Consider the following 19774-nt stretch of genomic DNA (forward strand, 5'->3'; position numbering starts at 1 on the left):
AGACACATATATATATACACACATATATTGTTGGGCTAATCACTGATTTATATTTAATGAATGTTTTTCTACAGAAAGATAATGCCTCCTATATGAGACTAAAGTCAAACAATAATTTACTTTAAAAGTATTTATTGTCCCTTATGAATTTATTATTGACTCTTTTTATAGACAAAGGTGGCATTTGGTGCATTATCAATAAGTTATGCATATTTAAAACAATTTTCCAGTGAATTTGTGTTGACTTAAATACGCTACTAATAAACTCTGTCAACTATCTTTCTGGTCAACAACATGTCTGTAAGATTCTTAACTAAAGTTAAATATCCTGTGATTATTAAATAAAAGGTAGGCAACTGGCCCACATGAAATGACCCCACTTGTTCTTGCTATGAAGCTGACATAGGAAACCAAAATTAAGTTAATATGATTATAAATTTAGAAAACTATCATAAAACTATATGGTGACATAAATGAGAACATCTTACCCCAGTGTACATTATCTCTTTATGTAGTTTTCATGTTTATACGATTTTGCACTGTATTACAAAATAATAAGACTCACAGTAGTTCAACAAACGGACAGAGACTCTTAAAGAAACAAATATTTCCCTTTATTTGATTGTATTACATCTACTCATGGGATAGTCATAATAATCAAAATTCTCAATTTACGGCCTATAAATAATGCTATTTAACTGAAAACCAGCCAGCAAATAGTGACGTATAGTTGAAAAGCTTACTCATGGTAAAGTAATTTCCACAGCAACTCAGTTTACTAGAGTATAACAGTAGATTAAGAATTATCAGCCTTTATAAAGCAGAAGAGTAATGCTTGAGAATATTTTATCAACAGTGAGTTTGCCTTACTCCTTTGCCAGCTGCACACTGGTAGGTTTTGCTCCAATAGGTATCCCGTATTTGTGCAAAGTGTTAATTAAAATCTCCCTCATGTCATTGTTGTAGGAATCAAAGTCAAACACATTCCGAACCACACTGGAGAGACCTTCAGTGGGAAATTTCTGTATTAAGAAAAAAATTCCTCATTATGTATGTGATAAAATATACAACATTATAAAGATTTACAAAATTGATAGAACAATAATGATCAAATGCACATTAGCAGAAATTTACTGGCCTTGTCAGATAACCAGGCAGTAGGAATACAGGAATACATTTTTCTCTTTTAATGTTTGATCAGATGACTTAACAATATATTTCTTTTTTGAATAAATGCTAGAATTTGAGGAGAAACAGCTTCTCTCAAACGTTATAGCAGTGCCTAGATCCTGGCATTCAGTGATTGCCACTGCTTTCTGAAATCTCCTGTCTTTAAAAATATGATTGGCCAATTTAAAGATGTTCGTTAAGCAAAGGAGAGTGTTAAATATATGCACAGAGTATTAATAAAAGCCAAAGGCTATGAATAAATGGAAAAAAAGATAAAGGAAAAAGAAAAGAAGGGAAGAAGAACATAAAAAGTACAGGGAATAGAAAAATAGGGACTAGCAGAGGGAAAGAAAATAAGGATTACTACAGCTAAATTTATACTGGTAGGATCCTCTACCAGTTCTGCTTTGATCTTCTTTAGATGCTGGGATCTTAGCTGGTTGAATTAGACTTACGGTTTCATAGGCAGAATAAAGCTTTCTATTTTTTTTCTTTCCAACTATATATTTTCTAATTGACAAATAATAATTACACACTTATGGGATACAGAGTGATATTTCGATGCACGCATACATGATAGAATGATTAAATCAATCTAATTAACATATCCATCACTTAACATACTTTTTTGTGGTACAAACACAATATACTCTCTTAGTAATTTTGAAATATGCATTACATTATGATTAACAATAGTCACCATGCTGTGCAACAGGCCTCAGTGACTAAAACCCTGTACCCTTTGACTAACATCTCCCCCTCATCCCCCAACTTCCAGACTTTCTGTTTTTCTTTCTAGGGTTTTCTTGGAGCGTTGGGGATGGGGCAGAGATCAAAAGTCATTAGGTTGTGACTGTTAGCCTGAAGACCATTATTTGTTATGAGTAGAATTCACTTTTTTTTTTTTAACCAAGGTGGACTACACATTGCCCATGGTCACAAGACATTTAATTCTTCTGCCTACATACTCTATCTCATAAAACTTTCTTGCAGTATTTACAGGTATATTAATCAATGCTGTTAGTTACTGCTCTGCTTTCTATCTCCATGTCATTTGTTCCAAAATAACAATATTTTCCACCCAGATACCACATGCTTGTAAAAAGCCAAACCACAGAACAGGAAGGTTTCTCCTCTCACTAAACTCTCTTGCCTCACCTTCCCCCTAAATATATCCGTCCACCAAATCTCCTACCTCCTTGGTAATAACCATGGGACAGAACCTTGCCAAAGTTCATTCAAAGGCTAAACAGAGAATTTTCATTGGCCTTCCAGATTTATAACAGATTACAAACACTTCGTATTATGTCATCTGAATCATTATAATATTTATGGAAATTGAAAGACCTGAAAAAAAGAGATTGATGGTTTCTTCTAAATGTCTATGCACAGGTGTGTGCCATACCTGTAAATGTTTTACTATGTTGACAACTTCCCTGGTAGAATAAGGATAGTTAATAATCCCCTGGTCAGCCAAACTCCTCAGCTCTCCAAAGGCAGCCACAAGCTTTTGAAGGATGGGCTCAGGCACATTTGGTCCATACTGTCTGAGCATATTGAGCTCTGAGTGGGGTTTGGGGTTATCAACTGCATGGCAGCTAAAAATATCACCTATAGGAGAGAAAAGATTCACATTCAGCATGCACCTAATCCATTATAATGCCACAGGAAAAAATGGCATGGTTGTTTATAGAGCCATTGGTTGCTCATCAAAGCACAGAACATCCATCCAACAACAGGATGGTACAGAGAAGAAAGCAAATGACTGAAACAAAATAAAAGAAAACTGGGTAACATATGGTCTAGTCCGTATGGATTTATTTTTGTTAACAAATTTATATAATACTTGAATACATGCTTACAGGGAGATATTCCAATATGAAGAGAAAAAGGGAAAGTCTCCTTTATATCTCTGCCAATGCCACTCACACCCCAAAGGCATCCAGTTTTAACAGTTCAGTGCATATTTTTCCAGATCTGTATTAGTACTTTTAAAAAATGCATATATAAAAACAGATATAGCTTAGTTGATTTATTCATTTTCCATTAATGGAAATACACTCTTCATATGGTTCTGAAACTGCCTTTTTAACCTTAACAAATGTTAAAAATTTTCAAAAATTATATACATCTATCTCATATAAATGCTTATAGATGTATACTCGAAAGGGGGGAATTGGTATTATCACTCTCTAAACAATTTATATCTTGTGCAGATTGCTAGAATATACTTTAAAGGTTAGTTTTAGAAAAGTAAACCTGTAGAGATACTGTCTACATTAAAATCAAGAAAAGGAATGTGGTAACATAATATTTCATCTGTAATCTAAGCAACTGGGAATGTACTAACAGATTTATAACAGATTACAAATACTTCATATCATGTCATCTGACTCATTATAATATTTATGGAAATTGAAAGACCTGAGAAAAAGAGATTGATGGTTTCTTCTAGATGTCTATGCACAGGTGTGTGCCATACCTGTAAATGTTTTACTATGTTGACAAATTCCCTGGTAGAATAAGGATAGTTAATAATCTCCTGGTCGGCCAAACTCCTCAGAAAAACAATCTATGCTCAAAAGGAATGAATTTCCCATGTTAAAAGTATAAGTCTCCTGATTCATATAATGCTATTGATTCATAATCTAAGAGACCAATACATTCTAATCTAATTTACTTTCGAAGGAAGTGAAAGTAAATAGACTTACATTATTTAATATGCTCATTTTAGAAAATGAGCACGTGTAGTCAAGTAGCAACAAGATCTTACTTTGGTTTAGAAGCCATTTAAACAAACAGTTGTTGATGTGTTTGTATGTGTTTATGCATGTATGTATTTAAAAGTAACTGAATAAAATGAAAAGCCATAACTAAAAACTTTCATTTCCTAGACTATAGCTTTTCAAATACAAATGTGAAGAAAAGCTTTTGCCTTTTTTTGCTGAAAATGAAATTTAACACTAATATAAAAAGTTAACTGGGAGAGGGGGCATGGGCAATATAAGTAACCTTAACACCTGTACCCCCATAATATGCTAAAATAAAAAATTTTAAAAATAGTTAATTGACCCTTCATTTGTTCATTCATCAAATTATTATTAAATGTCTTCCATGCACCAAGTGCATAGTACCTGCCCCAGTAGGTACTTTATATATATCAATGATCAAAAAAACCAAAATCCTTATCCTCAGGGAGTTTATATTCTGGCATAGGGAGGTAACAAATGATAAATATAAATATTAGAAAGGGTATGTTTCAAAGAAAGAAGAACAAGAAACATGGTATAGGATAGTAGAAATGATGACGTGGGGAAGGGGTGGGGGAGATGAGTCAGGCAGGCCTCACTGCGAAGGTAACATACCTGGGAGTTAAGTGAATGTAGATACCGGGGAGGAGAGAATTCTAGGCAGTGGGTACAGCTAACGCAAACACCCTAAATTAAGGCAAGCATAGCTGGCATGGGGAAGGAAGAGGCAGGAGAGCAGAGTGGCTGCAATAGAATCAGTGATACACAGAGCAGTATAGGACACGAAGTCAGAGAGCGAGGGAGACAAATCATATGGGACATTGTAAACTGTTGGAAATACTTGTGCTTATGCTCAGAGTAAAAAGGGAAGCATGGGAGGATTTTTAACAGAGGATTGGACTGCTGTGTTGAGAACAGACTGCAGAATGTGTTGGAAGACTAATCTGTTGTGAGCAGAGGCACTGACCACATTGACTATCTTTCCAAGGATGTTGTAGAGCAAAGTGCCTTGGAAGATAGAGATTGTCTGTTGTTTCTCTCGTCCCTTTTTCTCCCTGGAACAAGATTAAGGCATGCTCACTGATCATTATAAAAGATTTGGGGCCGGGCGCGGTGGCTCACGCCTGTAATCCTAGCTCTCTGGGAGGCCGAGGCGGGCGGATTGCTCGAGGTCAGGAGTTCGAAACCAGCCTGAGCAAGAGCGAGACCCCGTCTCTACTATAAATAGAAAGAAATTAATTGGCCAACTAATATATACAAAAAATTAGCCGGGCATGGTGGCACATGCCTGTAGTCCCAGCTACTTGGGAGGCTGAGGCAGGAGGATCCCTTGAGCCCAGGAGTTTGAGGTTGCTGTGAGCTAGGCTGACGCCACGGCACTCACTCTAGCCTGGGCAACAAAGCGAGACTCTGTCTCAAAAAAAAAAAAAAAAAAAGATTTGGGCTACTTAAGCACAGGGTTCCTCTCCTGGGAAGCATCTCACTACACTGGAAGAATCACCTGGCCATCTATGTGTTGTACCATGGGAACTGGGACTTGAGAATCCACACAAATGCTGACATTCTGACTCCTGCTTTTGCTGTGAGAAATAATCCCTCATTTGTCTTCTGCTATGAGACTGTGGTAGTTTACACCTGGTTAGCTTCAAAGTAGGCTAAAATCTACAATCCTTCAAAGTTCATGACCCATTAGGGGACTACTAGGAGTAACCCAGGTGAGAGACAATGGTGGCTCAGATTAGAATGGTGACAAATGGAAGTGATGGGAAGTAGGATAATACTGAATATATTTTGAGCCTGTAAGAATTCCTGATAGATGGATTGGAGTGCAGGGGAAAGACAGAAGTCAAGAATGAACTTTGGCTTGAGAAGAATAGAGTTGTCATCAATAGAGATTTAAAAAAAAAAAAAGACTATAAGTTAATCAGTTTTAGGAGGAAGAATAAATTCATTGTGGATGTATTAAATTTGAGATATAGGAGCTATAAAACAGGCAGTTGGATTTATAATCATGGAGTTCAGGAAGGAGGTCTGGGCTGGAGACAAACATTTGGCAATAAAAGTCATATAAGTGGTATTCTAAAACATGAAACATTATAATTTTACTAAGGGAGTGAGTATAGACAGGTAAAAAAAGGACCAGGGCCTGAGCCCTGTGGCATTCTAATAAGGATCCAATAGAGAGAATAGAGACTGTGAAGTAGTGGTCATTAAGGTAGGAAAGAAACCAAGAAAGTACTTGAAGGAATACTTGAAGTCAAATAAAAGAGAATGTATCAAGGAGAAGAGCATGATCAACTGGACCAACTGTATTAAATACTGCTGATAGATTAAGCGAGAAGAAGACTGTGAATTGACCTTTGGATTTAGCAATGGAAAAACCATGGACAATCTAGACAAGAACTGTTTCCATGGAGTGCTGGGAGGAAATATCTGATTAGAATGGATTTAAGAGAGAATAGTGAAGAAATGGAGATAGTAAGTACAGACAACTCTTGAGTATGAACAATTGTTGTGAAGGGTTTTGCCACAAAGAACAGAAAAATTTAGCAGTGGTTAGCAAAACAGGTCCAATTAAGAGTTTTTATGTGGTTTCTCTGTTTTTATTTTATTTTTTTAAGACAAAGGAAATAGCTTGATTGTCTGCTGATGGGAATAAGCTACCAGAGAAGGAAATTGCTGATATAAGAAAGGGAGGGCAGAATTGCCACAGTAGCATCCTTGAGAAAGTAGGATCTGGTGCTCAACTGGAGGGACTGGCCGCAGTTGGGAGTGTGAACAGTTTGCCTGTAACATGTGGGAAAGCAGAGCAACGTAGGTGGAAGACTTGCTGGCGGGAGTCTGTGGACATTCATTTATAATTGCTTCCATTTTTCTAAGTGCAGTAGGAAGCCAGGAAAAAATAACAGAAGTCTGTAAGAAGAATCAGTAAACTGGATGCTAGTTAGTGATGGGAAGTGATTGTGACTGTTAGAGAAGTTTTGTGCTTGTTCTAACCACATTCAGCTGCAAATGTGTAAGCTCAATGTAGTCAGAGAATTGGCATTAACCAGGCTGAATGGTCCCAGATGCATAGGACAAGCTGAGGGAGGGACAGGAAAGCTGAAGACATACGCCAGGGAGTAATAAATGTGAATGATTATGGTATCAAAGGTAGATAAGAAAAAAAAAACCTGAATAAGGGAGAAGAAAATATATCAAGGGGGAGGTAAGTGAAAGGTGATAGCATCAATGGATTGGAACTTCCAATAGGTTTGAAGGATGGTTGGATTTAGGATACTAGAGAGGATAGTTTGAAAGACTGGAGGTGGTAGGTACATGGATGAGATGAAAATCTCAAGGACATATGAGAACAGAACCATGCAACTGAGATTTAGAATAAAAGTTTCTGGTACTGAAACCAGGCTATGTCCATGGGAGTGAGTGGCTGAGGTATGGTGCAGGATAAGGCCACTAGAATAAAACATCCGAGGAGCCAAGAGGCCAGAGAGTTGGAAGGGTCACACATGTGGACACTGCAACCATTCCAAGAGGACTAGGGTAAGTAGGGTTAGAGACACTGACAGCAAACAAAGAGCTAAATCACCAAGAAATGACGAGGAACAACTAGGGGTAGATGACAGCCACAATGAGTGGCTGTACATGATACAATCTGATGACATGAGATATAAAGCTGGGGGGGTTAGGGAAGAGGGAAGGAGAATGACGGAAGCAGCAATAAGGAACAAAGACTCTACACTTTCTCTAGACACAAATGTGGGAGAAAAAACTCTGCTGCTTGAAAGGACTTCAGTGGGAGGAGGGGGTTAGGGCGAGGGCCAGAACTTCAGCAGAGCTTTAACAGACAGTACAGGTTTCAGGATTTGGGGGTGGATGGAAGATGGAGACAGAACAGGAGTATGTATTCTTATAGGCAATTAAATAAACGTGATGAGAGGTGACTTGGGGGATAAGGGGTGACCTATAAAGATCCTAAACATAAAAATAACTCCAACCTCTTACATAAGAAACAATTCCAGCTTTAGTTTGGTATGTTCACATTACTACACTAATACATGAATTGTTAATAACTTTTAAAGTAATAGCTGTACATAGTAAAAATTGTAAAGATAGTAGAAATGAATATATTATACCCCCATCCCTGACCTCCACTACAAACAACCACTTTTACCAGTTTCTTGTGTCCTCTTCTGGAGAAATTCTATGCATGTACAAGCATGTACATGTATACATATCCCTCCAGGAAAAAGGCTCTGGAATCAGATAGACTTAAACAGAAGCCCAGCTCCATCACTCATTAGCTCAGTGACCACCAAAAAATCTCTCTGAATATCAGATATTATCTGTCTCTAAAATGGGGGTAAATACTCTCCCAAGGTGATTATGATGCTGGCAACAGCACATGGTAAGTAAGCATTCAATGACAGCCATTGCAGTATTGTTACTAATATTACTATTTCTGTTATTCTTATCTTTTTTTTTTTTTTTTTTTTTTTACCTAGGGTACCGAAGAAATCATTGCCTAGGAAAGGAAATCCAGGTCTGTTGGCCAGAACAATCATCCTAAAATCGGGATGAATCACTACAACATTTTCTCTTCCATTCACATTAGTAGAATCTGAAAAACAAAATTTCTATTTATTCTTTATTGACATTTAATAATATATCAAGTTACAGCCTTTAAAGTCACATAAGTAGTCATACTGTTCATTTAGAGAAAGTGTTAAGGTATCTGGTGGTGATAACTTGGTGGCAGGAAAAAAAAAATTCTTTTCTAAGAAAGTTTGTTCAAAAACAAGATTGATAAAACTTTATGTAAATTCAACATACATCTTAGAAGCAAATGTGCCCAAATGTTGTCCTACGATACTTAAGCCTGGCTTGAGATGTTATTATTCCTTAAAAAAATAAAACAGATAAACATCTATAACAAGGGATAATCCAAGGATCCTTAGTTTTTACCAAATCAGTAGCTGCATCCATCTGCATACAGCCCGCCATTGTGCAGCCAAGGCACTATTTCTATTTAGATCATGCACTCTGCAACCTAAATACATAGAATAAAGGTCTTGAAAACCTATCAACTCATCACTACAGTGTTGCTTTTTTCCAATCAGGGGATTCAACCACAGTTCTTAAAATAAGTGATCTCAAGTTGACTTGAGCTTTGTTTGTGCAAATGTTTAAGGTATTAAAAGAAGTGAATATTACAGTTTACTGGCTGGTGTACATTTCAGATGGAACTCAAGTCCAGAAAATAATTTGAAAGAATAAGTTTTATTATGGTTATGTTAAGAAAAACCACTTGCTATCTGGATTTATTATGTTTATATAATTTTTTACTGTTTTAATTTTTTTTTTTAAAGGCTGGTTAAGTGAAGCAGTGGGAGTGGAGAAGGAACAAAGGAATCTGTAACCGGTTGTGATCAATTAGTTGTAAACACAACTACACTTGGACCAACCTGGATTTATTATATTTAAACTTCAGGCTTAGGTTGCCCATCTTCAAAACAGGAGAGTTGTGAAGTACCTGCAGTTTTATTTGAGATGAGTTTGTGAGAATCTACACTCATAATTTTTTATTTTACCAAAATGTTATCTTTTAATGTGCCACATATTTATGTGCTAATACAACCAATAGTTTTGATCCTCACTAATTTTAGTAGTGGCAAATAACAAGGGTATGTGGCCGCAGGCAAAATTTAATTAGTTAATTGAAACAAAATGACAATAAAAATGAAAATTTTAAAAAGCCAAGAAATTGAAAAACAGCCCTACAAGTGATGATTTATGAAACTATGTTCATAAAAGCTTCAAGTACTCTTTTTAAAATGTCATTTACAATCACACTTGAGTTTAAAAATTATGATGGCTATTCCTCAAAAACATATCAGAAAATATAAAAGGTTACCAGGAGATAATTACTCCTTAACTACAATTTTGTTTTGGCAATTCTTTCTTCCTTTCCATTTCACTGTCCTCATAATGCCTCTAAAAAGGGCATGCAGAATTCTACTTCTGAGAGTCTGAATGACCTTTTTTAAGAGAAAGTACTCAGGCTTGCTGGAATTTTCCTTTTCTCATAAATTCACTGTGAAACTCAAATATTAAAATATTTTTATTAGTGCTGAGTTTATGCTCAGAAATGGCAATTCTGTAATGATAATGTCCAAGGAGAACATCTCTGTGGTGATATACTTGTACCTTTTTAATGGGGTCTTCCTTACATGCTCTCTTCAAATATTGAAGATGTTAGTTTTTAGTCTCAACTTTTTTGGTTACCTTGCTATTGGCTGTATATTTTCAATGGCTAGTTATAGATTTTTCAAGTTTTTTCAGGACACAGAATTTGAAATTAGAAATTAGCAAATGTTATCATATTGCATTAGACAAACTTAATTTTCCTTATAGGTTAAATATATTGATGAGATTTCTCTGTTCTTCATTTTTTCCTAACAACAACAAAAAGGGTATGTGGTGAAGTGAAGGGAAAGAAGACAATCCAAAACAGAGACTTCTTCCTGAGGTAGAGATGTGTGTAATATACACACGTACACAGATTCACACACATACATAAGTATATATATAAAATAAAATGTCAAGCATTTTTTAATTGTGCTAATAAGTTTTCATATTTTGAATAGAAACATGACAGAGTTTTTAAAAATTCCAGATAACAATGAAAAAAAGCAAATCACACACAAATAATTGAGAGGTGAGTGTAAGGATTCTATGTTAGAATTCTTGAAGCAGAAAAATATGAAGCTGATTTGTCCTAACACTACTACTAAAATTTTCAAAGATGCTCTCTGGCTATAAAACTGACAAAGGTAGATTTGGATGTATTAATTTTTATAAATGATTGTCAATATAGACAATTTAAGTTATATTGAAATTATGCTTATTGCCTATAAAGAAGTAGCAAGTTAAGTTTGTGACTTGATAACAGAGATGTAAAAATTACACATATTAAAGGAAATAGCACTTATTTTGTACTCACTTGCAACAATGCGTCTTCCATCTGCTAGAATCATTTCTCCATTTTCTACTAGAGTTTTTAAAATACAGGTGACATTTGTTGGGGCTTTATCTGCTTCATCTACTACCAGAACATGACCCAACTTTACTGCTTTAACCTTTTAAGACATAAAATTTATCATAAATAATAAAATGAAAGCAAGTATTATTAAAACTTCATTACTTACTGCTTTGGATTTATAACAGCTGGTTTTATTTAAGTTTTGAGTATACTATCACAAACACAAAAAAAGTCTGTAGTAGAGCTAGAAAGAAAATTTTTGGATCTGCATCAAAAGCTTCACAGAGTTACTAAACTGCCAACTCTACAACAATCTTTGTATTTCACTTTAGTAATATATTAGGTTATTAAGTATGAAATGTCCGATTTCCTGAAGTACTGAGTGTGATAGTTGATATCGCTGACATTTCACCTTTGACACTTCTTGTTTTATCTTTATTGTGAAGGTACATCTTCATTCTTTTAAATGCACAGTTTGGCTTGTGATTATCTTTCAAAAAAATTTTTAGAGCAATTTTTGTAAAACCATAGATAAGTCACAAATTAGAGTTATTTTCTAATATGAGTTCTGTCATGGGACCAATGCAGCGTAGACGGCTTGAAATATCAAATAAGTGTTTGGGAAGGATGTGGCTAATGAACGCACAGTATGTGGATGGTTTGAGAAGTTCCATTCTGGTCATTTTAATCTTGAAAATGAGCCATGTGGGCGACCTGAGACCAAGGAGGATAAAGATGAGCTGAGAGCTGTAGTGGAAGCAAATCCATCTCAACCTATGTGTGAATTAATTAGCAGCAAGGGTTTGATGTTACTATTCCAACAACACTGGACCATTTGAAACAAATCGGCAAGATAAAGAAGCTGGTTAGATGTGTACCACATGAGGTCAATGTGTATCAGAAGTGAAATCGTCTTGAAGCTTGCCTTTCTTTGCTGTCATGACATAAAGGCAAACTATTTCTACACCGTATTGTTATATGTGATGAAAAATGGATTATTTTTGACAATTGTGTTTGGCACAATGGTCGAATAAAGATGAAGTGTCAGAACAGTCCAAAACTGAATATTCATCCAAAAAAGCTAATGGTGTTTGTTTGGTGGTCCAACCCTGATATCATCCACTACTGCTTCATGAAACCTGGTTACAGCAGATGTCTACGGCAACCAGTTGGGTGAAATGATGAGGATGCTTGTGATTAAGCAGCCAAGATCTGTCCGGAATAGATGGTAACATCATGAAAAGAAAGATAAAAGCTAGGAAGAACTCTTAAAAATATTTTTGAGGAGTAGATAAAAGAAGATACTCAATAAATTTAAATGTAAACCTAAAGATTTTTTTAATAATAAGAAGTAAAACATAAAGTGTACCACGTCATAAAATTTTTCTGATTGTGTAGTTTGGCAAATCATTTTAAGAAAATACTGTTTGAGAAACGGGTGTTACTTCTACCACAATTATTTTATACCATATTCTATTATAAAAGAACTGATAAGAATTTTGGTTTTTTTTTTAGAGTAAAAATAAACTGAACTTTAAAAAAGAAAACATGTAGCTTCCATCCCCAACCCCATCTTTATTCAGGGAAAGCCAGGCCCAACCTAGGAGAATTGGGGCAGAGACCTTGAAGACTCCAGTCCCCAGGGTCTGCATCACAGAGGTTCCCATGATGGCCTATCCCTGCCATTGCTGCAAAGGAATCATCTGCACAGAGGGACGTGCCTGGCAGGCTTTGGGTTTTGTGTGGGAAGCTGAGCACTGGATCTTCCCAGCTGCCCAAAATACCCTAATATTTTATTAGTTAGAGGTATTTTTAAAAACTTTTCTAGAAACATTACCTAATTTCAAACTCTACACATTTAAAAACAGCAGCAAACTTTTTTTTTTTTAATTCTGGAATAGAAAAGAAATCAATAGAGGATTTCTGTCATTCCCTAAACCTCTTACTCTGAAGAGAGAACAGCATAAGCAAACGTGTAATTTTCCCAATAATTTACATTTAAATATCTACTCCTGAAATGACTCATGAATAAGTGCTTTCCAGTTAAACTGAAATATATTAGAATCCATGAAAGACTTCCCCCTCCATTCCCAAAGGCTAAAATACAACCATCATTCAAAAAACACACTTGAATATATTCATATAATTGGATTACTAACCAAAGGTGAGTCTTCATACACAATAAGTCCATCTTTAACTGAAGGCTGAAGAGTAAGAGTTTGTACTGTGGTGTCCCTAAAGTTAAAAGAACAGATTTTATAATTAGTAAGAAAATAAACTGGTGTTTGAGTATGAATAAAAAAACAACACAAAAGCATTTTTAAAAAGATTTTTGTTCATCATCCTGCTTTTCTCAAGAAAAATAAAAACAGCAAGTGAAATTCCTTTCAGCAACAGTATTTTGTAGATTTAATACGATATAAATTACAAGGGCTTGGGAGTTAATCCAGGTTTATGGATTCTCTAGGTTCTTTATTTCTCTCTTTTTTCTGGTAATTTCCCTTGTGACCATTCCACACCTTAAAATCACCTCCTAAGAGTGAAAAGGAGAAATTAAAAATTCATATTTATATAATGTTTATGTTATTTAAAAATAATTTTGATGGCAATCTTGGTAATGACTGGCATGCTGATATGACCAATTAAAGCAAGTCTATGAACTAAATGTTCGGGCCCAATCTGCCATCGTTAGGTGCCAAAGCCAGACTACCTTACCCTACTCCAAGAATACCGAGGAGTCAGTTCATAGAATTTTGAACATTTCTGCTGAGATTAGGGCAATCCATTTTATTTTCTTAAACCTACCTTTTACTATTTACTTGACCCTTCTCTAGATCAGGATTTTCAAAACTAGCAATAATGAGGTATCCTGATATTATAACCCTCCTTACATGATGAGATATGGAGTTCACATCACCTGTAGATATTCTTGCCAAAAATGTACAGAAGCTACAGGTGATAGGTAGAGTCAGACATTTTTAAGAGATCAATTTTATATCTTTACTTTCTGCACATATTCTATCTTAAAACTGAAAAATCTTATGTCCAGCTTGAATATGTCACACAGAGACTTAGAACTACTTTTAAAATGTGGGTATCACCTTTAGAAGAGTTCAAAGTTGTCTCTTCAAACTATGCTACCACTTATTCAAAGTAAAATGCAAAGCTGCCAATTGTGTTGTTTTGAGAATCTACTATGTATAAGACTCTACTTGGAAAGTGAACTTCAGACCTTGGTACTATAATATACTTGTGAAACATATACCCAAATGCCAAATTTTACTATAATCTATTAAAATTATAAAATGTTTATCTATTTTTTTTTTAAAATAAATATCACATGACAATAAAAAAGCAAATTTAAGATATCACTCAAATCATTTTTTTTTGTTTTAGCAAAACAAATATAATCAAAATCAGTCAACTGCTTTGAGAGGCAGTTGTGGGGTAGTAGAATTGAGGACTTTGGAGTCAGATCAATTAGGATTTAAATTCTAATTCTTGCCCCTTATTAGCCATAGGATTTTGGTAAGTAATAAAGCCCACCCAAGAACTCTTGGAAAGTGTCTAGCATAGTATCTGGCAGAGAGCAGGAGTGTAATTACATGTGAGCTTTAGATGTTATTAATATTGCTGCTGTGACTGAAAATTCCCTGCCTGTCTTATTGCTACTTGATCTTCAGGTTTTTAGCATAAATGGTATTTCCTGGAAATCCCTTCTTTGACACTTTGCACACCAGGTTAGGTGCCCCTGCTTTGTGTTCCCTTTGAGACCCTGATATCCCCTATCACACTACATTAACATTACATTTTTAAATATCTATCTTTCTATATCTACTGTCAGCTCTAAGAGTACAGAACATATCTACATTTCCCTCATTCTGTTCCTAGCATCTAGTAGAAGCCTGGCTCACAGGAGGAATTTAATAAATGTCTGTTGAATCAATGAAATAAACAAAAAATACTAAAAGGTAAAAAATCAACATTGTAACTACAGTACAGTATATACTATATGGACTTCCAAATTTATTGGATCATGGAACTTTTTTTTTTAAACAGAGAATCTGAAACTCACTCTAGTTAATGGATTAGATTAAGGCCAATTCTCTTAGAGGTAAGGAATGGCCCTTATTCCCCTATAAGCCTGTATTGGAAAGTACAGTCATGTTGAGAATGTATACTTGAATAATGAAGGTATTGAGGAGCTGATGGTTTATGTCCATAATAGACTCCAAATGAATTGAATTTAGACTTATCATCATAGTGTAACTTCTATATCAGAGTCCTCATTTACCAGGTCTTGAACAGGCATGCTGGCAATACAATTAGTGACATTTACAATTTCTAGACTACCTGCCTTATTTGCATCTAGCTTGAAAGGCTTAACTTGACCAAGCGGTGATTGGTTTCTTTCATTAATTCTTGGGAGTTCTGGCCCATTGCCCTTCCTGATCCCTATCCAAGCTCCCACCCCCACGATCCTAGCTCTCTTGGGCCTGGTGGCTGTCCCCATAGTCTACTGTTTCCTATGGCCCTAGCCCTACACTTTACAGAGAATCCAATATTATTTGTTTATCTTTGCTAAAAGTCAAATTAAACTGTGTCTAAAAATAAAGCTCTGGGGGATAAGAAAAGTGAAAACACATTGTGACAGTTTATTGGTGTTTATTAACTGTTAGTATGAATAAAATATTTCTTATGTAACATAATGATATATAGTCATTTTTTGTACTTAAGGGTCTTCTAAAGCTATTGTAGAACATTGTTATTTTTTCGCTAACAAATTAATTTTTAGAGTTTCAAAGAAATCAAGAACAAAGTTTAATTAATCTGACTTATATTCACTGTTAATATTCTAGCAATAGAGAAAGGGGGTGGGTGAGCAAGGAAAAAAGATAAGTTCACACAGATTTTTATAGCAATATAATGAATTTCGCACCTCAGCTCTCACATATTTAATGGGCAACAACATGACACCTACCAGCACCAAAAAGGAAAAAGGAACTCTCGCATCATTGTCAGTAGAAAGGAAATTCAGTTGTTACCTTAATAATTATCGTGCTTCATAGCAGGCTAAGAACAGTAAATTCAAGATGAAATTCTATTTTTAAAAAGAAAGTGAAATAGCTCTATAACATTCGAATTCTGATAGCATAAAACTTGTCCAAAGTTATCAAAACACTTTTGTGCTAGAAATAAAAACCATAGGTTTCAGGGAATAAGCACAAATCAGACGATTTCCAAAAGAGACTAAAATGAGGATAAATGCAAATGGGAAATACGGCTTGCGGTAGAGTAGTTTGTGAGAAAGAGAAGTTTATAGGATAAGAGTGGTTTTATTCTTTTCTTCACATTTATTCTTTTGTCTTGTACATCAAAGAAGACTAATAAAATATGTAAAATAATATTGAGCTTAAAAAATTGGTTGGCTTACATTATGGTAAGTTACCCTGATTATGTAAGAGTAGAAAACAATTGACTATTCTGTGCATAGTACTTAGCATAATAAGAAAAAAGCTTGATTTCCAAGATATCCTATAAACATAAACTTAGTTTAGTTTTAGTTTATAAACTTCAACTTAGTTTAGTACGGGATAAGTGACTGGTGTTGCAAGTAGCATATGACAATATAATGTTTCCTTTTCAGAGAGTATTTGATTAAAATACTCTGTATTTATGAACATCTTGGATCAAAGATATTAATTATCCACACAAATAAGCAATGATCCTAAAGGAATATTTTATTTGCTACATTTTCAACTCTATTATGACTTGTTCTTTTCAAAAACAGCTATGAAGTATAAGCTAATAAAAGTTTAGTGTCAACAATTTCAACAATACTAGGGAGAAGAAAAGTTAAAACACATCTTAGTTACATTTCCTTAGCAAAAGATTTAATAAAGAAATGACTTTCGGCCGGTCACAGTGGCTCACACCTGTAATCCTAGCACTTTGGGAGGCCAAGGCGGGAGGATCACTCAAGGTTAGGAGTTCAAAACCAGCCTGAGCAAAAGCAAGACCCCATCTCTATTAATGATACAAAGAAATTAATTGGTCAACTAAAAATATATAGAAAAAAAAATTAGCTGGGCATGATGGTGGCACATGCCTATAGTCCCAGCTACTCGGGAGGCTAGGGCAGGAGGATTGTTTGAGCCCAGGAGTTTGAGGTTGCTGTGAGCGAGGCTGATATCACAGCACTCTAGCCTGGGCATCAGAGTGAGACTCTATCTCAAAAAACAAACAAACAAAAAAATTATGACTTTCCAGTATATAAGATTTACCAGTAATGCTTGAGGAATTACAATGTTCAGCTAATTGTTGACATTTATGTTATCATAGATTGTTCTCACTTTTTACTATCTTATAATCTACAGTTGTTTATCAATTAAAGCCTATGTAAATAAAGGAGACACACACAAAAATTGTGCTAAACTCTATTCTTTTTTAATTTTGTGATTTTAAAGTTTAAAAAAATTTTTTTTTGTAGAGATAGGGTCTCAATATGTGGCCCAGGCTGGTCTTGAACTCCTGGCCTCAAGCAATCCTCCTGCCTCAGCCTCCCATGGTGATTATAGGAGTGAGCCACTGTCCCTGCCTTAAACGCTTTTTTAAAAATTGGAGTTATTAATGTTTCATGGTAACTTAAAATGATTCCAGATGCAATAAAAACAATTAAGTTGTGTAAAGACCAGGTTTTTGTCAAAATAAGGAAAGAAAATTGGCCTCTAGAGTACAATCTGTTCTGAAATGTTGTTTGTAAAGGTACATTAAGCTACTATCTTCTAATTTATTGAGGAACAAAAGATCCAAAATAGGGATGTTTACTTTGAGGATGATATTTTAATGAGTTGTATTTTAACTGATTTATGGTTAGCTTGGTTAGCTTTCTTTTAGAAAAACAGTAATAGTTAAACCTAAGAGTAAAGGAAGAAAAGAGACACTCAAGAGTTTCAAACAGCTGACAAAAAATCTTCTCTAACTTTATACTTCATTAAAATAAAAATGACTATAGGAATAGTCCACTCTATAATAAGAGCCAGACATGAGAAAGGAAAGACAAAGGAGGCACTGAACAAATATGTGTTCGGTATTTTAAAAAGTGGGATGATTATGAAATTAGAATTAAATGGTAATTTTTACCACTAAGATATAAATCTAACATCATTGAGCAGTAAATGCTGTCAAAAGATATTTTTTAAGTGAAGAAGAATTCATGGTATCATTAAGAATATCATTTTCACAAGGCTTATTTTAAAATAAGTAATAAAATAAAGGTAAAGAGCACTAAAATAATTACCATTAATAAAACAGAGAGTAGTACTTAGACACAGGCAATGCAAACAACTTTAAGAATCTGAATAGCAGCATATCATCTCTCTACTTCTACCTACAAAAGACAAATTTATTTTGCTGTATTGGGAAAGAAATTTCCTCAGCCCCACAAACAGAAATAGTTACTGTTAAAAGCAGTGGTACCATCCAATAATAATAAAAAAAAAAAAGACCCAAAATAAGCTATGATTACTGCAGTGTTAAAAGCCAGCATTAGATTAAAGCTGTATCGTTCCAGTTTGGTCAATCACTTAACTTCTTGAAGCCCAAGGTTACTCATCTCTACAGAGGAAATTAACGTAGAACATATGACGGAATACAACAGAGTAAAAATTAAGGAAGATAAAAGGAGAGTGAGTGAGAGAGAATATTATTATATAGTGCTTCAAATGTTTTGAATGGCTTTGAGGGAAAAGTCTTTTTATTAAGATAAGCAAAATATTATTTCTGCCAAAGTGACTGAAAAGATTCCAGCACTTAAAATAGTTGTTTTGGAGAACAAATAGTTTATTGAGTAGTCAATCACTCATCACTAATATGCCCAGATGCAAAAATCCTAACAAACTAAGGAAGACATTAGGGGGATAATATTTATAGAAGGAAGTATACTGTGATGCAACACTTTGCTCTTCAGAGGTAGGTTCTTGATAGGAACAGCTGGTAGAAAACAGCCACAGCAAAACAGTCATCTGACGGAAACTAAATATTTCCAAAGATGCTTAGTTTGCAAAATCTACTTACCTCTACTAAGTCTCCTAATACTACCTTAATATCTAAAAGAAATTCTTCCAAAAGTCAAAGCCATGCTGATAATCAAGTCTTTAAACAAACTCTGAAAATTCTGTAAGTTGTCTAGTCTTTAGAAATAAAAACAAATCTACTAAAATGGTATATAGAAAATTGGATCTTTTATCTTGACTCTGAAAACTAGCTTTCCAGCTTGGTAAATTTTAGGGACACAAAATGACCTAGTTTTTTTTTTTTTTTTAATAGGAATTTTGTTTTCCCTTTTCCATACACAAAGGAAAAACAATGTTCAAGTCCTTTATTTGAATAGGAAAATGTATTTTCTAATAAGTATTTAAAAAGGAATAGAAAAATTTAATGAAGATAAAAATATAAAGTTGAATGAGTGTACAAAGATAAATACAGAGATGCAAGCAGGGGGTGAGGCTTATGAAATTGTGTCCAGTGGATAAATCTTTATCAGAAGACATAGTACATAGTAATTTATAGTTTTAAAAAGACTTTAACAATTGAGTAACAACATAAAAGTGCAATAAAAAGTAAAAATTAGTAAATGAACACTTTCTCATATTAGAACTTTTCATGATCTTTTATTCAACAAATATTTATTGAACATCTACTAATGGGTACTGCTTTACATTTAATCTTAGCCAAAAGGCTGAGAAGCAACCATGGGTACTGCTTTAGATATTGCAGAAGTATCACTGAACAAAACATGTAAAAATTCCCTTCC

The 19774-nt window shown here is 34.6% G+C and overlaps 1 protein-coding gene and 1 long non-coding RNA gene across 3 annotated transcripts in view; one reads left to right on the top strand and one right to left on the bottom strand.

Annotated features, from left to right (window-relative positions):
* Positions 1–19774, bottom strand: part of VWA8 (von Willebrand factor A domain containing 8) — a 328282-nt gene that overhangs the window by 139519 nt on the left and 168989 nt on the right. Inside the window, exons 22-26 of the mRNA XM_076009415.1 lie at positions 13119–13194; positions 10921–11056; positions 8419–8538; positions 2576–2781; positions 871–1022 (exon numbers count right to left, since the gene is read on the bottom strand). Coding sequence (XP_075865530.1) covers positions 871–1022; positions 2576–2781; positions 8419–8538; positions 10921–11056; positions 13119–13194 — 690 coding nt within the window. The remainder of the gene's footprint in view (positions 1–870; positions 1023–2575; positions 2782–8418; positions 8539–10920; positions 11057–13118; positions 13195–19774) is intronic.
* LOC105871599 (uncharacterized) overlaps positions 1–19774 on the top strand; it is a 121993-nt gene that overhangs the window by 94849 nt on the left and 7370 nt on the right. Inside the window, exon 5 of one of the 2 annotated variants that reach the window (XR_012922446.1) lies at positions 8423–8460. This is a non-coding gene — a long non-coding RNA (uncharacterized LOC105871599). Of the gene's footprint in view, positions 1–8422; positions 14282–19774 lie in introns of those variants that run through there. The other variant, XR_002225028.2, reaches the window with a different exon arrangement.

The sequence above is a fragment of the Microcebus murinus genome, chromosome 13, assembly GCF_040939455.1.
Source record: "Microcebus murinus isolate Inina chromosome 13, M.murinus_Inina_mat1.0, whole genome shotgun sequence".
Lineage (NCBI taxonomy): Eukaryota > Metazoa > Chordata > Mammalia > Primates > Cheirogaleidae > Microcebus > Microcebus murinus.